This window comes from Colletotrichum truncatum, assembly GCF_014235925.2.
Source record: "Colletotrichum truncatum strain CMES1059 chromosome Unknown Contig_0010, whole genome shotgun sequence".
In the NCBI taxonomy this organism is placed as follows: Eukaryota; Fungi; Ascomycota; class Sordariomycetes; order Glomerellales; family Glomerellaceae; genus Colletotrichum; species Colletotrichum truncatum.
The window spans coordinates 2,358,003-2,384,436 of NW_027222407.1; the positions used below are offsets into that span (position 1 = coordinate 2,358,003).

A 26,434-nucleotide genomic window follows, 5' to 3' on the forward strand; every position below is an offset into this window, starting at 1 on the left:
GGGGTGATACCACTGCTGATTATTCTCGACGCTTACCCTTTGATGATTTGACTTATTTTCCCGTGCGAATTATTTTGTGTGGAAATGCGGCCACATGTGGGATTACTAGGCTGCAAGCTCAACTGGACAAGAGCATAACGGAGTTGGGGTTCACCTGCATAGCGTTGCGCGAGGGGGAGACACGACGGCTTTGGAATACCTGTCGCGGAAACATTGTGTGGGCTTGATTGAGCGGGGTTTCTCCATGGTGCTTCGTCTCGCATCTGTTCCTGGGCTGTCCGAACTCGAAACATGGATCCGAGCAATACTATTATTTTTTCAATGTACCAGCTATAAAACCTAGGACGCGACATTGGACCAGAAATCACCGCGGTGGAGCAATCAATTTCGACACTGTTCAGATATTTAGCCTCATGGGAGGGGGCTCAAGGGGTTTGGATGGGGCTTACGCTGGGTGTAAGCGGGAATAGAGTGTGGTGCCTGTCAATACTTGCCTGGGAGGTGATCTGATCAGCCGCGGAGCGAACGTGTAACCGATTTTATTAAGTGAGGCGGGCAATCTCTTGGATATGGTCAGGGAAGTGGCATCCGCTCTGCGTAGCCCATGAGAAGTCGTGAAAGCTATCAAAAGGAGCTTATTTGCATTTTGACATTATTTACTCGATACTTGATCGGACGTATGCTCTGGTCCGGGGGCAATCTACTTGCAATTGAAGTGTATGTGTGCATAGATCTGAAAACAACAGAGATGTGTCCCTGAAGTGCTTACGTTAATAATTTCAACGTCCGCCAAGAAGGCGATCTCGTCCAGGTTTTGGCTTCCAGAAACATAGGGAGATCCGTCTCAGGATGGGATGACGAGCAGCTCAGCGACGCCATGGATGACCGAAGTTTGGTTCGGAAAGGAGTCAATCAGGTGAGGGGACGACGATGAGGCTGTGCCGGACGTTGGACTGTGTGGGTTTGGGGACCTTGCGTCCGATCGATGTGGGAGAAGAAGAGGGGAAGGGGCAGGTCCGGGGTTGGCTAATTGACGGGATTGAACAAGGTTCACGGGGACATCGATGTGCGCCACAAATAGACATACTGGTGACTTCTTGTTCCGTTCTGGTACGCTGGTCTTGGGTGTTGGCCATTTTCATAAGATGATTGTCGTGACGGGCTACCGGGAGAGTAGTATTCGGGTGCTCTGGAAGGCGAGTAGGGCGTCTCAGCCTGGTGGGCGGAGTGGCACCCACTTACAGGAAGCAAGTGCCTTTGGCAAGCTTGGGGGCTGGAAAGTGTGGATTCAAGGATGTTTGTGGGATGGTTTGGAGCGGGAGAGGAAGACGTCGCTGAAGGATGTAATACGGGCAAGTTCGTTTGGTTCTGAGGCTCACCCCCTTAGGTCATGGCCTCGGGGAGATGGCGTGCGACACCCGGAGACGGAGCGGAGAGTCGGGTTTGGATTCGCCTAAGGGGCCGGTACGGGATGGGCAATGTTTGGGATACAGGCGATGCTCTGAACACGAGGTTTTATCGGCCTAAATAAGTTGAGATGTGCAGGAGGTCGAGAGCGCTTTGCCGAGGCGCCCGCGTGACTCTGAAGGAGAGACACGTTCCTTTTCTTGTACTACGTATACGAGGCATGTCTTGCCCGCTTGCTGTTGTTCCTCCCATCCAGGTATCGCGGCGGGAATGGGGAGGTGAAGTCAAGGGCCGAGAGCAGCTAGCTTTACTTATCATGCCCTTCACACTTCTGTCAGAGGAAAAGGGAAGAAGACTAGCCGTGCGTCGTAGGGCTAAGATGTCACGGGTGCGCGGGAGGCTAGATGGCGGACTGGGTTATCCGGGCGCGGCATCGACTGTTACAGGCTATTCGGTCCCAGTGACGACGAGACGTGCTGCTCTTTGTCATGCCGATAATCCCCACATGTTCGATTGATCTCACCTTTTTGACAAGTGTTTGCTGTTTGTGGACGGGCGGCTCTTACGTGCTTCAGGAGGGGGAGGCAGGGTTCAATCCCTTGAATTGGATGGACGAGCGGGCGGGAGCCCGGACATTTCCTTGCGGGACTAAGATGTCGTGATATAAGCTCATCCAGCTGAAGTCGTAAACGGCGAGGCGCCAAGTTGCATGTAGATTGAGGATACGGATAGTCTCGACCTTTACGGGTGTGGGTGTCTGAGACTGGACGGCCAGCATGAGAGGATGCGGCAAGGTATGAGTTGGTGTCAAAGTGGGTGGTTACCCTCCCACCTCCGTGTTTTTGAAACTGTCCATGTTCGTTGACTGAATCATGTTCTGTCTGCATGAAGAGGGGAAGCTGCGAGGGAAGTCGTGTAGGATTGACTGGTGCTTCTCGTCTGATGCGTGTGGGTTTTTTTTCTCGACAACTATACTATGGGGAGGTTGAACATCCGGGTAGAATGGAGCTCAAATTGTATTGTTGTCATTGGCTGTCAGGAGCAGCGCCCAACTGCTTTTGGTTTCCAACATTAGGCTGATGGTAGTGATCGTTTGGGGGCCGTTTCTGGAAAGGTTCCATTGCAAATCAGATTGGGCAAACTGCGCATGGTTTTTCTGGATCCAGCTTGACTTGGATCCGTATTCCTAGTCTACCTTCAATCGAGTCTCGTTTCCCATCTGATTGTACCCTTGCGAATGGCCTTGAATGAGTTGCCTCTTTGAGCATTGCCCCGCTGAGCTTCATCGTCTTGTCACCAGACCCCTGTTGGTTTAGGGCTCCAAGTGGCTTGCTTCCAAGGTCTCTGCCTTCAGTTGTGGATTATAGTCAGGATTCGTGGAGTATTTTAGCACACAGGTAAAGCCCGAGTGGCTCAGTGGTAAAGCGTCTCACTAGTATTCGGTCCTCCGATTCGAAATGAGAAGATCGTCAGTTCGATTCTGGCCTTGGGCACTGTGTAATTTTTTGACCTTTATCCACCATCGATTTTTTTTCTTTTTTTTTTTTTTTTTTCGAGTTGTCAATTTTTTTTCCCCTTAGAATTCCTTGACAGTTTCCATAAATCAGAGGTCAGTCGAAGCATATTGCGCAGTGTGCTTGCTTGGTTAGTCAGCAATTAGTTGTAGACTTGTCAACGTCTTGACAAATTTTGCCTCAACGTGAAGCCGCTGGAGTATTGATAAATGAGGTTAATCAAAAACAACTGATCATAGAATGATTTGTAGGCTGCGCCTGCCTGGAGTGTTGCCTTGGAAAAGGAACAGCCAGTTGCATTTTGTTCTCCGACACTTCCTCAACGCCTTCCTTTGGAGAACCTTTGGCAAAGGTTTCTTTCCTAGGTCAAGTGAACGACCATTTTCGACCAGCCTCTACCCTAATTTGACAAACGGACATCGTGCGTAACGAATATTTGGTTCTACTAGAGCTGAATCCGGCCTGAAAGAAACGCTTTCAAACCCACCGCTTTCGATACCTTGACTACATAGGACTTGTTGAAAAAGCTTCGGATATTAAAAAGGTAGAAGGCAAGTTGAAAAACAAAAGATGAGTGCTTTAATCAAAGATAAAAGATTTCAAATGATGTCAATGAGAAGGTGGACTTTTACCAATGTGGAAGTAGCTGAAGGATTGCTGAGTATATTTAAGGGCGGGATAGGGCTAAATCGGGTTGGCTGTCTTGGGAGGTTTCCATGACTGCCACAGCCTCTGGGGCCGGCTCTAGAGCCAAAAGAGGCCACATAATTTGAACCGTTCACGGCACAAGGAACAGACCTCTCTTATACATACTAAGAAAGGTTTACCGCAACATCCGAGATGAGTACCGAATGAGAGATTCGGGTGCGTGAGTATATATATAGAAAGCAACAACAACAATTCAAAGGTAAACAACGATTATCGACTTCAGCTGCAAGAGTCTTATACTTAACTACCTGTTCTTGGATACTTTGCATTCTAGAACTATAGAATTGGATCAATTCCTCGAGAGACGAACATCCCGATCTACTTAAACACATGTCGATGTTGGTTTCATCATAGCTATGCATAGGCGATCACCACCTCAGAAACTGCGTTATTCTATCTGAACGCAGCAGGTTTAAACGGCAGCACCAGGCAACAAACTATGAGCTGGGCCAGCATTTTGAATCCCATGGAGGATGAGGCTCGTGGTATGCCTCAGCGACGCTAACCCTTTAATTTCTCTCGCTCTGCTAGTCCCCATCGTCCTGGCACAATAACTTGAACTGTCCCCTCCATCTCCGTCAAGGGATTTTGCCCGTTAGTCGGGACAGGGAATTCCAACCTTGTTTTTTATGCTACAATAATCCGCACCCTAAAGTTATCATCCGTTAGCGCACGGGGGAAAGGGGGTGAGTAGTGGGGGAATGATTCCCATCTCAGGGTAAGAGAGGGTATAGCACTTACACACCCTTCCTGGGTGGGTCCTTTCACGAATTGGCAGATCGTGGCCTCCTCGCATGGGACGTCGCCCGAGTTCTGCCTTGTACAGCCAAATACACCCTGGAAGCAGCAGTCTTGCGCCACGGTGCACTTGTTGATGATATTCTTAGCGCCCACATCGCCGACGAAGAAGACGGCAAGAACGCCAGTTAGCAGGATGGATGGCTGCATATGGAAAGCAGGAACGTGTTCGGCGGTTTGGATTCTTATGCGAAAAGAGGAGAAGTAGAGGAAGCGATCAGGTAGCACTGCTAGATCTGATAGAGAGTGGTAAATCGACTGTGATGATAGCGAAAGAGCGAAAGCTTGGTATATAGTTCAAAGGGAAAGAAGACAAGACCTAAGCCACCATTTTATACTCGTGTCACCCCTTACTGCCCTACGAACCTGCAGACCGGCACATTTTTACAATGGTATAGCTCGGCCCAGGGCAAATACTATGGTGATACCTTTCATGCCTTTGCCATTTCTCAACGTCCAAACACATCGCATTTCCAAGCCTCTCATAGGTTTTAGAAATTAGACAAGTTAGGCAACGATGTGCAAGCGACAATACTTTACAGTACCAAAAAGTTGAGAACCGTGCTGTATACAGCTTATCGACGGATAAACGGCTTTGGGGCCCAGGGGTTCCCCCCTTCCGAATCAACTGACAAGGTTCGCGATCTGCACACCGAATTCTCAGGATGAACATCACTAAGGTATTTGTAATAATAGCTCGTACTATATTGCAGTATCGCGGAGGCTTATAGTTGGAATCTTCTATGCTCTAGTCGGTCGAGTCCGGTCGAGAGCTATGACGGAAGCCAGGCCCCTTTATATAGTAATGAAAGCCCACTATAACCATGGTTTTGAAGCCAATGCCGAAGTCACAAAAAACTTGGCCTGCTTGATGTACAGGCCGTCTACATAACCATACCCCCAAGGAACACAAGTCCAAGTTGGCCTCGGTGATAGATATGCTGAACAGGCCTGCTGAACAGGAGGTATCGAAACTTGAGGAGCCGCTATTCAGGTAAACACATCAGACATGACGACTGGGCCACCATGGTCCACTGCCCCGTAGCTTCAATATTATGGGCGCAAGAATACCATTGATCGCCTCCAAAGGCCCAAAGCTCATGCGCTCTCACATGCAAGCTGTCAAGTCATTCGCTGTGTCCGCTACGTTTAGAAACGCAGCAGCAATTCTGCTAAACGAGGAAGCCGAAGTTGAAGTATCTGTGAGATATCCAGGTTTTTTAGTACCAGTTCAGCTGTGATGAAAGCTTGCCGGCTATCAACGCGGACCGAGGGCAATATTGATTTTTCAAAGTTGCCATAATGCCAAGCAAGTATGGACCATAATACCAGATTCTGTCTGACCGTGGTCCTCTGAACCATCCACCAAGTCATAACAAACAAATTTCAATGATTTAGATATAAAGTCCGTAGAACATCAAAACGATTCTCCGTAGTCCTCACATATAAAGTGTAAAGCCAGCCCGAAAAGATTCTTCGAATACCATTCATGAATTCGTAAATCTACATACCCTATGTAACCCGTGGTATATCCCATCAAAGAAACAAAGAAATATAAAATATCACGCCCAAAACAAAAACTACTTGACCTTGAGAACCCTTCAAACGCCAGATATGCAACAGAAATAAGGAACGATGGTAATAACCAAGTCTCTACCGCTTTAGAAATGCACACTTCTCTTCTTTGCAATTTTGTTACGCCTGTCCTCTTCAGCCCGATCGCGATGGAAGAAGTTGCTGACGCTAGCAGCCGTGTTGCCGTAGGGGCCCTGAAGCAGACCCGAAACGAGATTCGGAAGCTTGCCTCGGCCGCCCTGCTGCTGCTGCTGCTGCTGCTGCTGCTGTGGTGAAGGAGCTTGCTGTTGCGGCTGCGCAAAGTGTACTTGCTGCGGCCGAAACGCGTTGGTGCCCGGCGGGCCCTGATTTTGGTACGGCCCTGCGCTAAGAGGACGAGGCGGCTGGGCCGGGGCAAGGTGCCACGATCCAGGCGTGCTACCGGGAGGTGGTTGGTGACGAGGCGGCAGGTTCGGCGCCGTTGCGTTGGGCGGTACTCCGTACAACCTCCTCAAACGCTCCGTCTCCTTCTCGACTTCGGCCTCCTTCCGCCGGCGCTCCTTCTCTTCGTTTTCAAGCATTTTGCTGATGCGCTTCGCCTCTTCAGCATCTCTCCGTTCTTTCTCACGGGCCTGGCGCTGCTCTTCTGCGACCATAGCCTGTAACCTCTTCGTCTCATTATCGATCTCCCACTGCTGCCGGGCGTTAGGTCTCGGTGCGCCATTATTCATTGGCTGTGCCGGCGGAGAGGCAGGTTTGTTGCCTATCGCGCCGGACATGGCGGCTACGGGGGTGGGCTGTGGCGGAAGGGGTTTGGAATTCTTCCTTCGGCCCGACATGGGCGGCGGTGATGCCGTAAGGTTGAATACGTTTTGGCGAGGATTGAGGAACAGGTCGCGCAGGACCTCAGCACCAAGCAACAGGACGATGTCTAAACCTTTTCGGTCCTCAACATCCACGCGCTGGAGGTTGGGCTCATAGATAGTCACGGCGCTCTCATGTTTCTTGTCTTTGAACATGGCTATCGTGATGTCAGGTTCCTTGCTCTTCTTGCCGGCCACGCTCTTGCCGACCATATAGCACGTCATATCCCTGCTCAACCTCCCATCACGCTTCCAGCGGAAGACGACCTTGGGTACAGTGTCGCTGATGGGCGGGTCGTCGGTGGAGCGGTCGATCATACTGGCGCTTGGGGCCCGGAAGCTCTGCTCGGGCATCTCAAATTCCCAGCTATCGCTCTTGCCCCAGCTCCCGGCCTTGGTCTTTATGGTTACCTGTGAGTCCGGGTTGTAGAGCTGAAGGGTAACTTGGTCGGGAAGGATGGGTTGCGGAGGTGCTGGGGCGCCGTTTTGGGCACGGATCTCTGCGGCGGACAACGTAGGCTGGGACCATTCCGGCTCGACGAGGACCTCGGCGTAGATGATATGCTGGGAAGCGATGTCTGTAAGGCCGGCGGCATACTTGTTACGGGCGGCCGGGTTTGAGGGGTCGGCACGTTTGAGAACGTAGTGCGGCGTAGGATCGGAGCCCTGGTGGGTAAAGTAGAGTATCGTGTTGGAGGGGTTGTCAGAGGAGGGGCGGAAGTGGAAGGTTGGAAGGTTTTCATCGAGCATGGTGGCGGTTAATCAGCCGGCGGCTCGGGAAAGTTGGTGATCTAGTATGCGGGAAAACGTTCAATATCCAAAAGCTGGAGAAGGTTTGCCGTGGTTCGGTTTGTCGGGGATGCGTGGTAAAGATAAAAAGTTAGGCTGGCGTCGTAAATCAGGCTGTCCCGAACACCAACAATGGGGCCTCGAGATAGGCAAGCGTGCAAGGTCAGGTGGGCTGAATCGCAGTCTCGCTTCGTCGGTCACTCGTCTTGGCTTTCTGGTGAAGCAAGGGAAAAAAAAGAAAAAAAGAAGAAAAAAACAGAATGCACCGCCGAGGGAAATCGCAGGTCAGAACAGAAAACAAGCAACCTCCAAGTTCAAGAGAGACGGGAGGCGCCACGTTCCGGAGAGATGCGCAAAGCTGAGGAATAGGCTGATGGGATTAATCAGACGAGGTACCTGGAAAGTCAAGATGGGGAATGCTGAGCAAGTGGTATATACATAACGCAGGGCTCCGCCGTGGAGAAGGGTATGGCCTGGCAGCCCTGGTAGCTGCTGTGCAGTACGTAGTTTGCTGTCGCGCGGCGGAGAAGAAAGAGAGTGCTTGCAGGAATGGCGGTTCAACCTTGGCTGGGATTCTGGCATGCGCCTGCCCCTCATTCAGTCGGCGGATGGTAGCAGGACTGCAGGATAAACGACGTACATTGCAGCGTTACGTACTACGCAGTACGTCAAGGCGACCCCCCCGCCTTGCCGCAAGCCTCGCCCCCACAATAATTCCTACCAGCTCCGCCACAGCGCACAGTAACTCGGGTCTCCTTTATCGAAAATCCCACTCTCAAAGCTGGCTGCCGTTCTTTAATTCGTCAGCTCGCTTGGGACAGACGGATTCTCATTGCGGCTGTGTAGAGATGCTGAATGAGAGACAAGAGGCCCGAGGACCCATACATGTTTTGGAACTGCCGTTTCCGAAACGCGCGGCCAATGGGGATTCTCACCTCTCTCTGCGGCTGTCTTTAATTGACTCTGTGCATTCCGGGATGAGGCATCTTGGACTTCCTCCATAATGCGTGATGATTGACAAAGAACGGCGCCTCGGTTGGGCCATGGTGGTGCGTAAGCCTTTACATGTTTGGTAGAGAGCGCTGTTCGTTGGTCCGTCTTGGCATTGCACGTCATGGTCCTTTCTGAAAGTTGATGTCTCCCCATCATCTTGACCACTTGTCCTTCACCTGGGGCTGGTTCAGCATACAATTGGTTCTGTAAAGAGGACGACGATTCAACTCCTTAATGGTAGATATGGGTCAAGGGATAGGAAGGAAAGAAATTACATCGAGGGCTGAAATACTCTTCTCATAACCGGCCTGTTCACACCTTTAGATGATTGAATCATTGGCCGGTAGTGTGTGCCTTATGCATTTAAATCGACAACGATGACGACGAGACTTCATCATGATGCTTGGCTTTTCGCATCAACTCTTCCAAGTTCTGACGAGGCCTGATCCCGGACAATCGGCATGTCTCCATGAAAAGAAACACGAATTATGAGCGACAAATTAACCAACAACTCAGCATCCCAATTGCCTGACACTCGTGAGCCACTAGTGAGAGCATTCGCTTTACCCAACTTGCTCCTCACTTCACCGCTGCGATGGACTGTTTCAGAGAACTATATTGTGCATTTGCTTTTCTTTTTTGGATTACTGTGACAACAAAATCCCCTATATTTGCCCCCTCCACCCCTCGCCGCTTTCGACTATTTGTACATTGGCAGTTGCAAGCCACGAGCGTTTGTGATTGTCAAAACTGTGTATCGACTCCCAAGCGCCAGGCTTGAAGAGGAGGCGGTGCACACAAATACTTTTGGTAACAGTGATGTTGATTTTAACTACCACCTCTTGAAAGTCTGTCATATGTTTGCGTGTAGTATGGATAGTATGATGATGATGATGATGATGATGATGATGGTGGTGGTGGTATTAAACAAAATCTCCTTTGGCCCCTCCATTGACTCCTGCCTTTGAGCGCTGTGCTTGGGTATGAAAACAAAGAAAAGTAACTGTCGCCCTATCACACCGGGCTAGGACGCGTTGCGCTCCAGATCAGGTCGTCTTGGTATCTCCCCGTCAGGCATCATCATCGTAAATTGGGGCTCGGGCGGGAGGCCATTTTGGCCTGTCCCAGCCGGAAGCCCAGGCACTGGTGGTACGTCTTCATCCGTGTCTGGCCGTGCCTGTGCCCTCTTGATGCGGCCGGTTTGCTGGTTGACCCAGCTGTTGACCGTTCTGAACCTCGGTGGCAAGTCTTCGCTGGCCTCAGTATACACCGTGTCACGGTTGCTCTTACTTATCCATGAGAACCGGCCGACACCGTTCTGACTAGCTCTCAGTGACTGAGAGACTGGCGGGGGCGGTTGCAGTGCCATGCTGGGCACTACAATATCTCCATCGCCGAAGCCTGATGAGATCGACGACAGCTCGCTTGCCCTGTTTACCTGCCTCCTCGTGGGATCGTAAGCGTCAGATGGTTGACGGGCCAACTCTGATTGATTGAAAAAGGCTCCAGCGCCCATGCCTGACCTCAGGGTCGAGCTAGGATCGGTGGTAGTGCCATACTGTCCGATGATTTGGGTTAGGGATTGGCTAGGCGCATGGCTGACGAATGTGCCCGTCTGGTTGTCGTATGTCCCAACCTGGCTGGTATAGGCGCTTTGGCTATTGAACGTGCCCTGCCCATTCATTGCGTTCATACGCATCTGTAATGTGGTGGCCGGACTGATAGTCACAGGGCTACCCCGATTATCTGCTGGTGACATGTACGCGCCGCCATATGCTGGGTCTGCAACGAAGTTGCCGCCCGCCGGCTTTCCATCGGGGCCATAAAAGTTAGTGTTTAACCGTAAGGGCCCTCCAGCTTCGGCCCCCTTTGCGTACTGCGTTGGCATCTGGCTTTGACGACCATCCAGGTTCTCCCATCCACCACCAGCAGACCGGTTCTTGAAAAATGGAATTTTAGAACCAAGTCCCGGTCTGTCGCCTCGAAAGGCAGACTCTCTGTCTCTTCTCCTCCGAGCTGCTCTCTTGAGAGTCCTCCATACAATCCAAACGAGGAATGATGCAAAGATGAAGGATCCTAGTACGTGTCAGTCATAGAACCACATGGATGAATGAGCATGCTTACCGATTGAACCGACGGCAATTAGAGCATGTTCGGTTTCCGGGTTCATACGCGGTGGTCTACCATCATCTTTGTCTGGGCGTCCACTAGCAGCCTGCCCAGGAAGAGCTGAAATAGTTTCGGCGGGAATCACAGCCGATGCCAAAGTAGCTGTGACCGTGGGTGTGGTATGTCCATCGATGCCCTTCCTCGGAGCGGACGGCTCAACTGGTGGCAAGGGTGGGAGACCAGTAATTTTGGGCGGAGTAGAAGCTGGAGGTAATGATGGTGTTGGGTAAGTGTCCAATTTGGGCTTCCAAGGTCAGCCACACACACTCAATCTTGCCCAAGTAAAAATTGCTTACCGTCATGGTTGAGACCAAGATGACTGTACGTGCCGGGGCCGTTACAGTCATAGTCGCCGTCGGGACTGGTGGTGGTGGTGGAGGAGGAGGAGGAGGGGGAGGAAGACCAGGTTCAGGCTCAGGAGGCGGAGGCGGAGGAGGATCAGGCTCTCCCGGAGCAAGAACCGGGGGTGGCGGTGGTGGCGGCTCCTCAGGTTCAGCTGGACGTCTCGCCGGGTTGTTGACAGGGTTAGCCACGGGCGTCCCGAAGGCTGGGGCGGGCCTTGACGCACTTGGCGTGGTGTTTGGCACAGCTGGTTGAAGGTTTGGCACGACTGGAAGGACCACGGGGGGTGCTGACATCTGAGGAGCGGCGGACACTCGCAGTGGAGGAGCCGACAATTGCGGAAGAGCGATCGGGGGTTTGATCGAGGCTCGGGGGCGTCCTGATACAGCAGGGACCCCCAATCGGACCGTTGCTACAGGTATTTGCGAGTCGGGGATTGCTACATTGTTTGACGGTCTAGCCTTGGGCGTGTCCGGGCTCGAGGGTGGTTGTTGCTGTTGTCGTTGTGGCTGCTGGTTCTTATTGTTCTTCCTCCTTGGGTCGTCGCTGTCGCTGTCTGACCGAGCCTCTACATTATCGACGTAGTCGTGGCTGCTGTATGGATTTCTCTTCCAAAGACCACCTGCAGCTCTCCGTACTGACGTTGCGTATTCCTCGTCGGACTCTTCATCACGTTCTGTAATCTGACGGGGGATGTGAATGTTGGCGGGGCGCAAGGCTCTTCTCCGGGAGGACTTTTGGTCCTGTTGGATTGCGTGGGGAGCCATGCCCTTTTCCTCGATCATCCTATCCTTCCAATCCGGACCGAAGATAGTCGCCAAGAGATGTCCTTTTGTCAATCGGTTCCAACCATGGCCTTCGGTTTACGATATTCGGTAGTGTGATGAGACGGTAAGCGTGGAGAATTCAAGATACAGCAGCAGGAGGTCGAGGGCGAGAATAAGGGGGGAAAAAATCGAGTCAATCGTAGGAAGGAAATGAGAGGTCGAAAGTAAAAGATACAAGACGAATAGACGACAGTGCCAGCAGAGGGGTCTAGAAGAATAGAAAAGAATAAGGCCGGCCTTGGTAAGTGAAGAATGGAGAAAGAAAGAAAACTGGTGGTGAACACCAAACACACGGTGTAGTTAGCAAGCAACGGAGGAAAAAGAGGGAGAAGAGAGGGAGGAAGAGAAGCAGCGAGAGAGGCGACAGTATGTATCAGATTGGGTCGATCATCTATCCACCATGCGCGGGGAGACCCATGCTGCATGACAGATGCCCCCGAGGGTGCTTCAGGGATAGATCCAGGCACCCCCGGCGGGCACCAGCACTAGCTGGGACTGGCGCAGGAACTGGCACGCGAAAGCCGATGGGTGTGGCGCTTTAGTGGGTGGTCCGTGGAGCATCAGTCAGCGGTCACTCGCGTGGTGGCTTTGTCTCGCCAGAGAGGAGGCATTGGAGCGAAGCAGTGATTCGTCATTCACTCCATGCTCCGTCTCTTCATTCTTGAATTCCGACCGTGAGGTCAAGGTCCGTCTTCTGCTCAGACCTGGCTTGGCATTGGGAGTCTACTACGTAGTATGATGGTGATGAATTGTAGCCGCTGTCCGAAGACATCATACTTGCAACAATACCAAGCTGTAGGTAAAGAAAGGGTCGAGCTGGCGAGAACATGGAAGGTCCACCCCCTTCCCTCCCCCTTCTGACCTCCCCTCCCTCTTCCCCCTGTCTCCTGCGGGAGCTTCTGGTCTAACCGGCACTGATCCCCTGGCGTCGTAGAGGCAGGGTCCCTGGCCAGACCCGACACGCGGCATGGATGGTGGAAGGTATTCCATACGGTGGGAAGGAATGGGGTTTTCTATCGACTCGAACCAGTGGGCAGCTGGAGCAGACGAGAGCCAAAAGCTTGAAAGGGCCGATCATGCCTCAAATGGATAAGGGTTTCCTCCTGAAGACCGAGACTCTGGAGGCAAGGAGAGGGCGAGACGGTATGGGTGTAGCCTCATCCTCACACCGGCGGGGGAAGACCGGCGGCCAGCGAGATAGAAGACCGGACTGGAAAGCCTCAGGGGATCCAAGGATACCCTAGTGAACACAGCGTGACCGTGGTGAAGATCTCGACGGGGGTCCATGACGGGCAAGACGGGGGCGAAGAAGAAACGAGCACTCTCTCTGTGTGTTTGTGTGTGCGAGAGGGAGAAAGAGAGAGAGCGTGACTTGTGTGTGTGTGTGTGTGTGTTGTAGAGATGAGACAGAGGACCGGCCAGTCCGCTGTCGATGCTGCGGTTTCGAAGAACTGAATTGGGATGAGGGAGGTGTCTGTGAACGCTAGCAGACGGCAATATGGTGATTGCGGAGACCATGTTAGCGCGGGCATATCGGCCGGCATTTCGAAGGGGGCTCTTTACGATGCTGCGACCAGACTTGCAGGGGGCCATGCGTCTCAGCGTGGGAAAGAGCGGGTTTCAGGACAAGGGAGGGCCTGGCGCCAACTCGGGAAGTCTTCCAGACTGACACTTTGGGCCTAGCCTCTTTGGTCATCTTCTCCCCCACTTTCCCCCCTTCAGTCGAGAAGTCACTTACTATTACACTAGTACTAAGGTAGTAGGCGGATGTTAAAAAAGCGCTCGGTGCACTGATGAGTCCTCGCTGCAGGTGCTGGAACAGCGCTGAAGCGTTGCGCCGCAAGTGTTGAAGCGGCGCACGTCTACGTAGTAATTCAACTATTCTGCTGTTCTCTCTCCAGGTCCAGGGGCCCAGAGGCCTAAGTGTCTGGAAATCCGAACTTGAGTTGTATCTCTAACGCATCGAGCACGATACACATGTCCTCGCAAAGGACCGGCCACACACCATCCCATTCAACTTGGCCGTTTCTCATTCGTGACCCTAATTCTGGGTGAAAATCAAGGTACGTTCCGGCAGCTGAAGCTTCAGCTCAGATCTGAGGTTAGTAAGTAAGCTAGGTTTGTCTGTCTGTTCAATGAACATGTCAGGCACCGATACAAGGGGATGCGGGGGAGGAAGAGAAGGTGAGGCAAGGCGAAGGTATGGTAAGGCATACCTAAATCAGAAAACAGCGAGCCATTGCGAGCATCTCGCTCAAAAGCTGGATTGGCTGACTTCCCGTTACGCTTAATCATTGACTCTGGCGATCCTCCAATCCGTAACTCTACTGTTACCCTGACAAAAGGAAAAGCAGAAAAGACTTGGACAGGTGACGGACTATTGGAACGATACATAGTTTTGGTGATGTTACCACATTACAGTTGACCCAGGGGGTCGACAGCAGGTGAGGCTCTTCGGCACTCATGCCCACCCAGTAGTAGAGTCTTGTTATTGGCTTGGGGCCCCTTGTCATTCCTTCGGCTGCCAGATCTGGGCGAGATAAACACACATTTCTGGGCGTTTTGCCCAGATTTTTAGTTTCGCCCTTTCCAAACCAATTGTGCCCTTCGCCGCGAGCTAACGAACACCCAATTCCTTCTGGAATCAGAGCGTCATAGGACTCCTCAAAGGCCTTATCACTCGCAGAAAACTGCTTCCCATTCCGTTGCTCACTCCTCAATTAGACGCATTCGTCTCGTTCTGGCGTCCCCTGTTGGACTGGCAGGCCTGGCCATCCATCCTCCTTGCCTCCTAACACCCGAGGACTCTCCCAGTCCCTGGCTGACCAGTATCGGAGTCGGCTACTTTTGCTATTGGTCTTGGATTATGCTATACCCCTTGACGAGTGAGCACGCACGGGTCCCCTTCCAAAACCTGACTCTCGCCACATTTCGCAGGCCTCTGCCGTCCAAACCGGTCTCCAGGACCTTTTGTTGCCCCGTGTTCCCATGTTACCTTCGTCTGATCCGGTCCCAGTTGTTGCAACATCTCGCAAGAGATGTCGCACTCTAGAGGCAAATAAGCTCCCATCTCGGCATCTGAAAATCTGCGCAAGCCCTGAGCAACCCACAAGTCGCTCGTTGATTGGGTCATTCCGTCTCTCCTCCTCTTTCATACAGGAGCTTGAATGCCAGTTATTGGGCCGTCATATCCGGAAGTGTTGGAGACCAAAGTTCCGTTCATGATGAGCTCCTCGGCGTCTACGTCTTTTTGAGACGCTCGAAACTCTGCTCTGTTGCTGCCCCGTGCTCTTTCTTCGCCGGTGACTAGTTCCCCTAAGCTGCCTGCTAAGCACCTTGTTCGCTTTCTGCAGCACCGTGTGCCTCCTCAAACTCGAACATCGTGACCAAGGCGGTGGCTTGGCAACTCGACGTCGTCTGCATTAGGAGTTAACGGACTTGGGCAAAACAAAAACTTTGCGTTGCCCTGGGATGCTTTAAAATATATCTCCACCAATATACTCAGTTTGTACGAGACTCGCGATGCCGGAGAATCTCGCCGCCGCAATTAACCCTTGCCCAGGATCAGCGTAGCTTGACAAACTCTTTGCAGGTTTTACCATCGTGGCGGCGCCGCCAAGCTCACGATCAACTACCAAGGCGCGGGATGGCTTTCACTGCATGGGTACACCCCCAAAAAGGGTATTGTCATTGAGATAGGCGAGAGTGGGAGGCGCTACAATGTCATGTTCTGGATCTTTGCTATCTAGCTAACCGCCCACCATCCCGATGTGTGGCCCTGGAATCTTTGGAGGCTCGGTCAACATGAAGAGCTAGTTGGTTCAAAAGCAACAGAGGCCCTCTTTGCAACGGGCTAGAAGTGCTTGATGTGGGCATTGTTCCCGCTCTCTTTTCATCTGCCGGCATAATTTGCGGGCATAGCTCTAGTAGCCGCCATGGAGTCATATCATGCAGTAAGCGCTGTCAAGGACGAATACTAGTATACTGAGAATTGGCCCACAACGTGAAGCAGTGTGTATCCTGACGTTTGACTGGCAAAGGGGTTTACCCATCAGGATGAAGCCACAACGGAAACCGGTACCGCTTGATGACGAGGGTACGTTTGATTACTTCGCTCAACTCCTGCTGCCCGTAGGTTGTGATAAAACGGTATCACTTGACGACGAGAATGCACTTGATCATTCCCTCAGCTCTCAAGTTGTCCGCGGGTTGCGATAAAACGAGCGGTTACTGGTGCCTTTTCTGCTTCCGTCAAGTTGTCACAAACTGGACTGGGAGGCCTTTGGTGTTTTGGCCCACTTTCTCCTGGATGAGTTGGTAGTCAGACACGACCCCGTTTCACATTCCCACATAACCAGTCTCTGTAATCCACTATGGCCGGCGGCCCTCCACTTCTAGTGGTTCCTTACTGCTGGCTGTCCGCCGGGTTGAAAATGCGGCGTTTCAGTGCGTAGGGACTCGGCTTTGGGCAGTTGGTTGAATACGGCAAACATGGGAGGAGACCTGTTTCGTTTATGTGCAGTGCCTTCCCCGGACAAGCAAGCAGGACGCACCCGAACAATATTCTTGGGGGCGGCCTCCAGTTCGCAGCAGGAAAGGCTTGGCTCAGGAAACTGTTCCCAATTCGCACGTGTCGCCGCGAATGAGCCGCCTCAAGCCCGCATGGTCGGGTTTACCCCGAACATGTGCTCGATTCTTGAACCGGTTTTACCCCGTGGAGGATGACTTATTTGCCGATTTTCATATCTCGGTCGTCCCTTCGATTGAAGATCGCATACGGTGGGCCGTGATTTCAGATGCCGTGATATCCTCATAAGACACAATATTGCGAAATTTGCCAAGGATTGCAAAGCCGTCACATCTGAAAGATGAGCAAGCGGGAAAAGCTTCGAGGCGTGAGGGTGTGCACAGTAGCCGAGGCACCTGCAGCGTAAGATCAGGCCGAGGCGACCACGTCAACAGCGTAGGCACATGTCTGATGTCTGGATGTATAGGTGTATTAGCGTTGAGATGAGGGAATGGTGAGGCATTGGGCGAGGCTGTTGGTAACAATTCCATCTAACGACGATGGTTGTGATTAGATGGGCCAAGGCTCGTTTTTGTTCGACGTAAAGTTGAGTAGCCAAAGTCAAATTGATGAGCATTGTTTCGTAAACTCCGACGGATTAACCCCGAAGGAGCTCACGGGCTTTGACGGCGATCTCGGAGAGAAGAGAGGAGCACTGTGGGGTCAGCGGTCCGCTCAGGGGCAGGTAAGATCCCGGAGACGGTGCCCTCGACACGAGGCACCGAACTGGGTCACTACAGAGGAGGGTCGGTGCAAGGCGTGCCGGAGTGGATATCGAAGACGAAGAAACGTCGGCCGGATGGAGGACATGCTCGGGACATCGGCAACTTGTCGGACATGTGGACCAATTTTAGGCAATTGACCTCCAGACCCTACAGTAGTGCCGTAGTTGGTGGTGGTGCCTTGGGTAGTGAGCTAAAGCTGAGATGCAAGATCCCATAAGGCCGAGATACAGTGGCTGGTCGGAGAGGTTCGGAGACGCGGCTTGAGGTTGGGTTCTCTAGCGGCAGAATTATGACTATCGAGGAAAGCAGCTAGGTTATTGCTCGGGAATTCACTTCAACGTTTTAAGATTTCACAAACTTTCTGTTTCTCCGGGGGAACGGATTGACAAAACTGGTGTCGCATGTCAGCGACATTGAGGTTGTTGCGGGAGTTAATTCTCACACAACGTCCACAGCGCTGCAGGTATCCGTAGCCCCAGCCACAGAACCCTGTTAGCTAAGATACCTTAAGGTAAGCATCATTTGGCGGCTCTGCAATAAAGTGGCGGATGATGAATGACTGGTGGAGCCGGGTGCAAGTCATTAGTGAGGGTTGTGTGTAAGATAAAGTAATGATTAGGTACGTGCCTTGACAGCAGGTATGGACGAGAAAAAGAGCGCAATGGAGACCCTTGAGTCATCTAGGCCTAGGTTGCTATCACGACATGCACATGGCAGCGGCGGAGAGTGTGCGGAGGGTAACCAGGCCCGTAGAAAGAAAGCAAAATTGAGAAGAAAAAAATTTAGTCGGGCAAAACGCCGGGATTCGACCGTCGTGGCCGGGGCTGGCGACGGGCTGTCCTTTGCGATATGCCACTAATTGTGTACTGGAAGGGTGGGCGTGAGTGAACCCCGATGGTCCACCAAAAGCCCACCATGACGCTCATAGAGGAAAAATCAAGCGCTCCATTGGGAGAGAGGCGGCTGACAAGAAAGCCAGTTGGACCCAAGGGAAGGTACGCTCCTTGTATCCGCGCAGTTGTGCTCCCCTGTAACCCTTGCCAACGATTGTCGGCCACAGAATTCCGCACTCAGCCAGCCCAATCACAGCCTGTCTTTTGAGTCAAAGCTTCTGATGCCAGCAGGCGGAACGCGCTATCTCTGACCTCACCCCCGTAGCACCTGAAATTTTCTGCAACCTGCGAGAAAAATACCGCCGACTCGGGAGGGTCCAGCCGCCAGCTGCAAATCTCTCTTACTGCGTCACATACGCACAACCACATAGCTTGGCTGCCGCTTCCTTATCGTTCCCCGAATTCCCTTTCTTCCTCCGGTTTTCTTTCTCCTTTCCCTTCCCAATTGCATCACCGTCTTCCTTACCCTTCCCCTTGTTTATTTTCTCGTCACCGGGGACCTTTCCTCCAACGACAATTGAAGCAATGGCTTCGTCCGCCAGAGCCATGAGCTCCCTCCGCGCGGCTCAGCTCGTGCCGAAAGCTCCGCGCGCTGCTGCCAATGCTGGTCGCAGAACCCTCACGACCACCTCCAGACAAGGTCTGCGCACCGTTGCTGCGAGGCCAGTAGCCTCCAACCTTTCCAGAACAGTTGCGCGTCAATTCCGCAGAGAATATGCCGATGCCGCGCCCAAGAAGCCCGGCAAGATTCGCAGGACCTTGAGATGGACCTGGCGCCTGACTTACCTCTCTGCTCTCGGTCTTTTCGCCTACGTCGGATACACCGTCTACGAGGACAGGCACTTTGAGGACCAGGTCGAGATGGACCCTACCAAGAAGACTCTGGTTATTCTCGGTATATTCAATTCACTCGGCCGCGTATGTTCGCCACAATCTTATACTGACCCTTTTGGCAGGCACCGGCTGGGGTTCCGTATCCATGCTGAAGAAGCTCGACACGGAAAACTACAACATCGTTGTCATCTCGCCCAGAAACTACTTCCTCTTCACCCCTCTTCTCCCCTCGTGCACGACGGGCACAATTGAGCACCGCTCCATCATGGAGCCTATCCGAACCATTCTCCGCCACAAGAAGGCCGCCGTCAAGTTCTACGAAGCCGAGGCCAGCTCCATCGACCCCGATAGGAAGGTTGTCAAGATTCTGGATACGTCGGAAATTAAGGGCTCCATGTCCGAGACTGAGGTCGCCTACGACATGCTGGTTATCGGTGTCGGAGCTGAGAACGCCACCTTCGGCATCCCCGGTGTGCGCGAGAACTCTTGCTTCTTGAAGGAGATTGGTGACGCCCAAGCTATTCGCAAGAAGATCATGGATTGCGTCGAGACCGCCGCTTTCAAGGACCAGTCCGCCGAGGACATCAGCCGCCTGATGCACATGGTTGTCGTCGGTGGTGGACCTACCGGTGTTGAGTTTGCTGGCGAGCTTCAGGACTTCTTCGAGGAGGACATTAAGCGTCTGGTTCCCGAGATCGCTGACCGTTTCAAGGTCACCCTGATCGAGGCTCTCCCTAACGTTCTGCCGTCCTTCTCCAAGCAGCTCATTGAGTACACGGAGAAGACTTTCAAGGAGGAGAAGATTGACATTTTGACCAAGACCATGGTCAAGAAAGTTACTGAGCAGAGCGTTGAGGCCGAGGCTACCGGCCCTGATGGAAAGAAGCAGACCATGACCATCCCCTATGGTCTGCTTGTTTGGGCCACGGGTAACGCCGTTCGCCCTATCGTTCGTGACCTCATCTCCAAAATTCCCGCCCAGAAGGACTCCCGCCGTGGCCTGGCCGTCAACGAGTACCTCGTTGTCCAAGGCACCCGCGACATCTGGGCCATTGGCGACTGCGCCGTGGCTGGATATGCCCCGACTGCCCAGGTCGCCGCCCAGGAGGGCAACTTCCTTGCTAGACTGTTCAACAACATGGCCAGAACCGAGACCCTCGAGGCCCGCGTCCAGGAACTTAGCGGCAACCTTAACCTGAAGCCCGGCAACTCTGCCGAGGTCGCCAAGGAGATCGAGGCCCATGAGCGCCAGCTCCGTCGCATCAAGGATATCAAGCCCTTCCACTACTCTCACCAGGGTAGCTTGGCCTACATCGGCAGTGAGAAGGCTGTCGCCGACGTCAGCTGGTGGAACGGTAACATTGCTAGCGGTGGTAGCATGACCTACCTTTTCTGGCGCAGTGCTTACCTTTCCATGTGTTTCAGCAGTAAGTTATAGTCGTGATTGTCGGTAAAAATTAACTAGCTAACTCTCTGCAGCTCGTAACCGTCTGCTGGTCTTGAACGACTGGCTGAAGTCCAAGGTCTTCGGCCGTGACATCTCACGAGAATAAGTTATGTTATTCTAGGCGTTGTAATCATTTCCTGCCTCTGGCGCTGCGACATTACTTGTTTTCTTTGTTGGTTTTTTCGCTTTTCTCTTCGCTTCTTTTGTGTATGGTGTAGGAGCGAAACGATAGATCGATCGGCTTAATGGCTGGCGGGGAACGATAGACTGAGTAGACTTGGACACATGATAATCCCCAGAGGGGAGAAACACGACTACCCTGTACGAGTTGTCGCAATAACACCTGTACAATGCTGCTTCCGAAAGTCTCGGCCGTAACGCTCGATGCGTGAAAATGGAATAATGATCAGATAACATGACAACTTGATCTGTGCCTGAAATTTGGGAATTGACTGTTGATAGATGTTGTTTCTCTGACGCTCTTCACTGTGCCAGCTTCCAGCAACAGATATCGACTAGTCTTGGAACGGTGGGCGATGACTTGGAGGTTGGTATGGGTCATCGTCTTAAATGCAGGAGCCCGCTGATGTGGTCAACACTGTCGAGTGCGCCAGATCAGCCCATAGGCAAGTCGAAACAGCCACCCTGGTACCACACCTGTGACAGGCGCGGTGATTTGAGACTTAGGCACCATGGCTTCGGGGTTCTTGGTCCACCTTTGCTTGCATATGCTGGGGAAGGTCCGATTAGGTGTCGTCGAACAGCGGGACGACCCGGGGCTAATGCAGTGTCCAAGACTGTTGAGTATGGCCTGCGACTTCACCCGGGGAGGCCGATGAACCCTGCTCGGCATCTGGAACAAGATCTGCTTGGGTCTCAAATATTGACTTCTGACCGACTGGACCGCGTCACGCCGTAACTTTTTTTCCCGCTTGTTGGTTGAGATTTTCTAAATTTATGTTAATTTCAATCAACTTAGCGCCTACTGCGGCGCATGTCACGTAGGCTTTACAAGAGTGAATTCCTTGTCACTCATCATAATCAGGCAAGGTTACTGGTTATGGGAGGAAAGAAACTACACCAGTAAGATTCCGGCTTATAACTGCAGTGTTGGCCAACTGGCGGACGCTATGCAGTGAGCTTGATGGGATATCAGGACTGTAGCCAGTGAATGACTCCGAACATTGCTTGATCGACCCAGGCACTATGCCTCATAATTTGGATGCAATATGGTGTCTATTATCTCGTCTGAAGAGAGGCACCCGATATTCACACTATTCATTGATCACATTCCTACCTGTGAGCTGGCTCCTGAAGGTCAGCCAAGGATTGTACACATAACTTATGAGTGTTCAAAAGGAGGGTAATATATCATGATCATGTTCCATATTGGTAATTCACGCTCTACACTGTGAATAAGTGGTGTGCAAGAGGTTACCCAGGCCATCTTCAAACCAAGATTACGCGAATTCGCTAATAGTCTAAATTAACATGAATGAGGTTGCATATGGTGCGCTCGATTCATCATGGTCGTGTAAGATATGGACCTAAAAATGTGGAACAGCCGATAAAGGTAGAATTTCGATCCGATCACAAAGAAGCGAATTGATATCATAATGAAGCTGGCCCGGATATCCACGGTCCATGGGAACGCCAGAGGCTCTAAACTGACGTCTGGTAGTGATGTCGTTGGAAAGCGGAGACTAGCGGAGTTGGTAGAAGTTGGAAGTGCCTCCATTTTGGGAGAGAAGACACACGCGACTTCGAGCTTGGCGGGAACTGAATTCCGCTTCCATGCAGCGGCTCCATCATTCTACCCCACAGTTCGAAAGCATTCCGTGACCCGGGGATTTGCCGAGACCATCACCTCCAAGTAGCCAATTAGATGACTTTTAAACCGCGCCAGTTCGGCTTGGCGGTTCCTCATCCGTTGAGATTAGACAAATTTACAGCTATACGTAACCGTCTAGGCTCTTTTCCGTGGGCTGTGACTAATGCCAAAAGTCCGAAAAACGTTGCGATTTAGTAGCGAAATATTTTCCGGACTTTGTTGAATGTGGATGGCACTGGAATCGCCTAATGCAAGACTCAAGACGCTGGCCCTGCTGCCAACAGGTGGCTGGGTGGTAGGCTGGAGAAATGGGCGTAGCTTTGCTAGTGTAGAACCGCCTAATTTGTCCCACATAGCTTGTATACTTACGCACTCTTACACCGGTGTATCCCCGTTCTGTTACACACTACCTGTATATTGTGCAAAGCGCTCGTCATAAAACCCACCACATCCCTCTACCTTTGACTAAGGCCTTGAACACCTTCCAACTACTACCGGTGATTTCCCAGAAGTCAATTAGAATTCCCGACGCCTTTAATTGAACTCAATCGATACCTGCCAGCGTTCTGTGCCGCCCTTGGCAGCATTGCTGATATGGCGACCACCTTATCTACCTCCACCGTCGAGCTGCAGAGCTTCCAGCGACCTACTTCGCCGAAGGAAGCCAGGCTTCTCAACACCGAAGGCCACCGGCTCGGGTCCAACGAGGATGAGACTGGCGGTCTTCCGGCGCCAACGACCACCACCACTGTCGTTCAGAAATGGAACTATCCGAGGTCAAACGCAAACAGAGTGCTGTCCTGTTTCTGGAGTTTGTTTACTTCGGGTGCAAACGACGCTGCCTACGGCGTAAGTCTTGGCATATCTAATCACGTAGCCCTTTTTATGTGAGCGAGGACTGACTTGTATCCAGGCTTTGATCCCCTACGTATGCACTTCCACGTCCCCTTGACAAGGCTTCACAAGGGCATAAACTCACTGCTACAGCTCGAATCCTACTATGGCCTAGACTATATCGTCGTTTCCCTCGTTTTCCTCTCCCCCTTCATAGGTTACGTTGGCTCCGCGCTTCTTAACAACTGGATACATAACAAAGCCGGCCAGCGCGGCGTCGCTATTATCGCTTCGTCATGCCACCTTGCTGCCTACGTTGTCATCTCTCAGCACCCTCCCTATCCGGTTCTGGTTATTGTGTACATCCTGGCAGGTTTCGGTAACGGCATCAGCGATGCCGCGTGGAACGCTTATATCGGCAACATGGACCGCGCGAACGAAGTCCTCGGCTTTCTGCACGCTGCCTACGGGGCAGGAGGGGTGATGAGTCCGCTTGTTGCCACGACGATGATCACCAAGGGAAATTTAGGCTGGTGGAACTTTTACTATGTCATGGTGAGTTTGGTCTTCGACAGTTTTGTACTTTGGGTGAATAGATGCTGATGGGTCCAGCTCGGAATGGCCGTCGTCGAGCTCGTTTGGTGCACATCTGCCTTCTGGAAACAGACAGGCGCTGCGTACCGTGAGTCGGTGAGCCAATCCAGCAGTGACAACGCCGGCGGCATGCGAGTCGCGCTCTTCAAGCGCCCATATGCCCGCGTATCGTGGCTTTGCGCCTTCTTTCTTCTCGCCTACGTTGGTACAGAGGTCTCTCTGGGAGGCTGGATTGTGCAGTTCATGATTCAAGTTCGCAAAGCCAACAGGTTCGACTCCGGTATGACATCCGTCGGTTTCTGGCTGGGCATTACTGTCGGTCGAGTCGTTCTCGGCTTCGTCACGCCGAGACTGGGAGTTAAGCTTGCCGTTTCCATCTATATCCCCATTACTATGGGTCTTGAACTGCTCTTCTGGCTGGTGCCGCAATTTTATGTCTCTGCGGTGGCGGTATCGCTCCAGGGTTTCTTCCTTGGACCGTTCTTTCCAGCTGTCGTTGTCGCGGCGACGAAATTGCTTCCAAGGCATTTGCACGTCAGCACGATTGGGTTCGCGGCCGCGTTTGGTGGGAGTGGCGCAGCTATCCTGCCGTTTGCCGTTGGTGCGCTTGCTCAAGCCAAGGGTGTGCAGGTTCTGCAGCCCATCATCCTGGCTTTCCTAGGTGTTATGCTTATTTTGTGGCTTTGCTTGCCGAAAATTGGGCACAAGGAGGAGTAAAAATGGATTAGAGCAATGCCTTGATAAGAAGGTGATTTGAAGTACTGGGTACACGAACCAGTCAAGCATCGCAAGAGCCAACATTTTATAGTCAAAGTAACATTTGTAACCAAATCGTATTTGAGTACTATATCGAAACAACTGATAATAGAAATCTGTTCTATATATAGGCTTTGAAATCTTTATATAACGTCAAGCCCGGCTACCAGTTAATTCAGAAAGATGACGACAGGCTAACACTCTTTACATATGCGACTAAAAAAGATTAGGCCATACAGTAATTAGAAAGAGAGGAAGATAACGAATGATATATTGGTCTTTTAGTAGAGAGGCCGTGGTGGGAGGTGTTGAAGACTCTTGTGCATTGTGCCCATCGGATCCTCCAGCTTCTAGGGCTGTCGTCCAATTACAACCGAGGCTTTTTGCAGTAGTCAAAATGGCAGGACGAACAAGATCAAGAATAACGATGGTCTGTGCACCATTCCTCACAGCCGATTGAAACGTCGTCTCGGTCAAACCTTCTTCCGTCACATCCGAGCACAGACCATTTCCAATTACGCTAGCTACCAAAAATTCTCATGACGGGTCCCTCGCGCGCTATCTCTAGCACAGCTCTTGCTGAACCTCCCCTTGGTCAACCCCAAGCTCAACTCCATCACAACGATCCCTTCCAACAACTAAGGTCATCGCTTTCTCGCCGACGACTTCAAGTGTGAGATCCACTTCAAGCTCTCAGCCTTTTCTTATATAAAGGCTTTCCGCCAAGGTCACCAGCAACAACCTAGCCCAGGTTAACTTAAGAAGCTCGACTTCTTCGTCACTTATTACGTCGGCTTCAATTTTCGTCTTCGTACGTTCCCGGGACAAACTCGCGACCGCATCGTCGAAATCATCGCGGCCATAACTAGCGCATTTCGACTTTTACAAGGAACGCCAAATCAACTACAGACACAATGGTTCAACTCACTGAGGTCGAGGACGAGCACTTCCAGGCCCACCAGGCCGGTCCCATCGAAGATGATGGCGACTATACTGACACTGGTATGTACTTTGTGCTGATTACGATCATACCTTAGGTACAGAGACGATATATATCTTTAACGTTTCTGGAACTAGCGTGTTTTTACTACGTCACTTGACCACTAGCTAACACGTCGCCACAGACTCCGAGATCTCCGCCGACAGCGACTTCGACCCTACGGACGAGTCCTTCACCGAGCGCCTGTATGCCCTCAAGGACATGATCCCTCCGACCACACGCGGCTGGGTTCAGCACAAGGTCAACTTCGGCGTCAGTGCCGTCCAGAACACGTGGTATTACGGCTCCCGCACCGTTTGGGTTGTCTGCGCTACTGCTCTGATGATTGGTGTGCCTCTGGCCACCTGCTGGGCTGAGGACCAGCAGATTGAGGGCATGGAGCGCGAGTTCCGCATGCGTGAGGCCGGCGGTGAGCTCCTCACTGCCGGCGGCGAGCCCGGCAACGAGGGTGAGAGCACCGCTGACATTCTCGGCGCCCACCTTGACCGTGCCGAGGCTAAGCCCGCTCTGTAAATCAACATGTCATAACAATGAAGAAAATTCTCAAGCTATTGAAAGCTGGGCAAACGAATCGCGCAACACCGGTATCTGTACGACACGAACAATGAAAACAAAAACCCCTACTCGGACAGAAGCTTGCGGTTAATATTGCGCTTCGAAACTGTATATCAGACGAATCTCTCACAACACTCTCAACACCTAACGGAACTTTGCATGCATTGCGGTCATGGGGGTGGGAGGCAGGATGGGGTTTCCCTGCCCTTTTGCTTGTACTATAAGACATTCATGAAGGCCGTGTTTAGGAAGGCCGGTTGCAATCATGACCAATTTTAATACCCGCCTCGTACCTTGCACTCTGCTGTGAAGTTTATCATTTCCTTAAGTCATCCGAGTGCAGACTAAAGATTCCACCAGCCGGAATGGTATTATTCTAGCCCTGTGTTGCCATGTCAAATATACCATGACCAGCCAGCCCAGAGCTTATGAAT

At 52.0% G+C, this 26,434-nt stretch overlaps 5 protein-coding genes across 5 annotated transcripts; 3 read left to right on the plus strand and 2 right to left on the minus strand.

The window, feature by feature from the left end:
• Positions 1-6,088: 6,088 nt before the first annotated feature.
• On the minus strand, positions 6,089-7,594 carry CTRU02_214106 (uncharacterized protein; the record flags this gene model as incomplete). The annotated part of the gene is made up of 1 exon (XM_036724658.1): positions 6,089-7,594. One exon carries the CDS (start codon positions 7,592-7,594, stop codon positions 6,089-6,091), a length of 1,506 nt encoding a protein of 501 aa, XP_036583777.1.
• A 2,056-nt stretch (positions 7,595-9,650) lies between these two features.
• Positions 9,651-11,922, minus strand: CTRU02_214107 (uncharacterized protein; the record flags this gene model as incomplete). The annotated part of the gene is made up of 3 exons (XM_070206181.1): positions 9,651-10,702; positions 10,751-11,039; positions 11,092-11,922. 3 exons carry the CDS (start codon positions 11,920-11,922, stop codon positions 9,651-9,653), a joined length of 2,172 nt encoding a protein of 723 aa, XP_070060213.1.
• Positions 11,923-18,674: 6,752 nt separating this feature from the next.
• On the plus strand, positions 18,675-20,536 carry CTRU02_214108 (External alternative NADH-ubiquinone oxidoreductase, mitochondrial; the record flags this gene model as incomplete). Its single annotated transcript, XM_036724660.1, has 3 exons — positions 18,675-19,044; positions 19,106-20,410; positions 20,463-20,536. 3 exons carry the CDS (start codon positions 18,675-18,677, stop codon positions 20,534-20,536), a joined length of 1,749 nt encoding a protein of 582 aa, XP_036583779.1.
• A 2,319-nt stretch (positions 20,537-22,855) lies between these two features.
• On the plus strand, positions 22,856-24,406 carry CTRU02_214109 (MFS transporter; the record flags this gene model as incomplete). Its single annotated transcript, XM_070206182.1, has 4 exons — positions 22,856-23,110; positions 23,175-23,189; positions 23,249-23,650; positions 23,708-24,406. 4 exons carry the CDS (start codon positions 22,856-22,858, stop codon positions 24,404-24,406), a joined length of 1,371 nt encoding a protein of 456 aa, XP_070060214.1.
• Positions 24,407-25,359: 953 nt separating this feature from the next.
• CTRU02_214110 (mitochondrial import receptor subunit) lies at positions 25,360-26,224 on the plus strand (the record flags this gene model as incomplete). The annotated part of the gene is made up of 3 exons (XM_036724662.2): positions 25,360-25,447; positions 25,570-25,954; positions 26,074-26,224. 3 exons carry the CDS (start codon positions 25,360-25,362, stop codon positions 26,222-26,224), a joined length of 624 nt encoding a protein of 207 aa, XP_036583781.2.
• Positions 26,225-26,434: the final 210 nt, after the last annotated feature.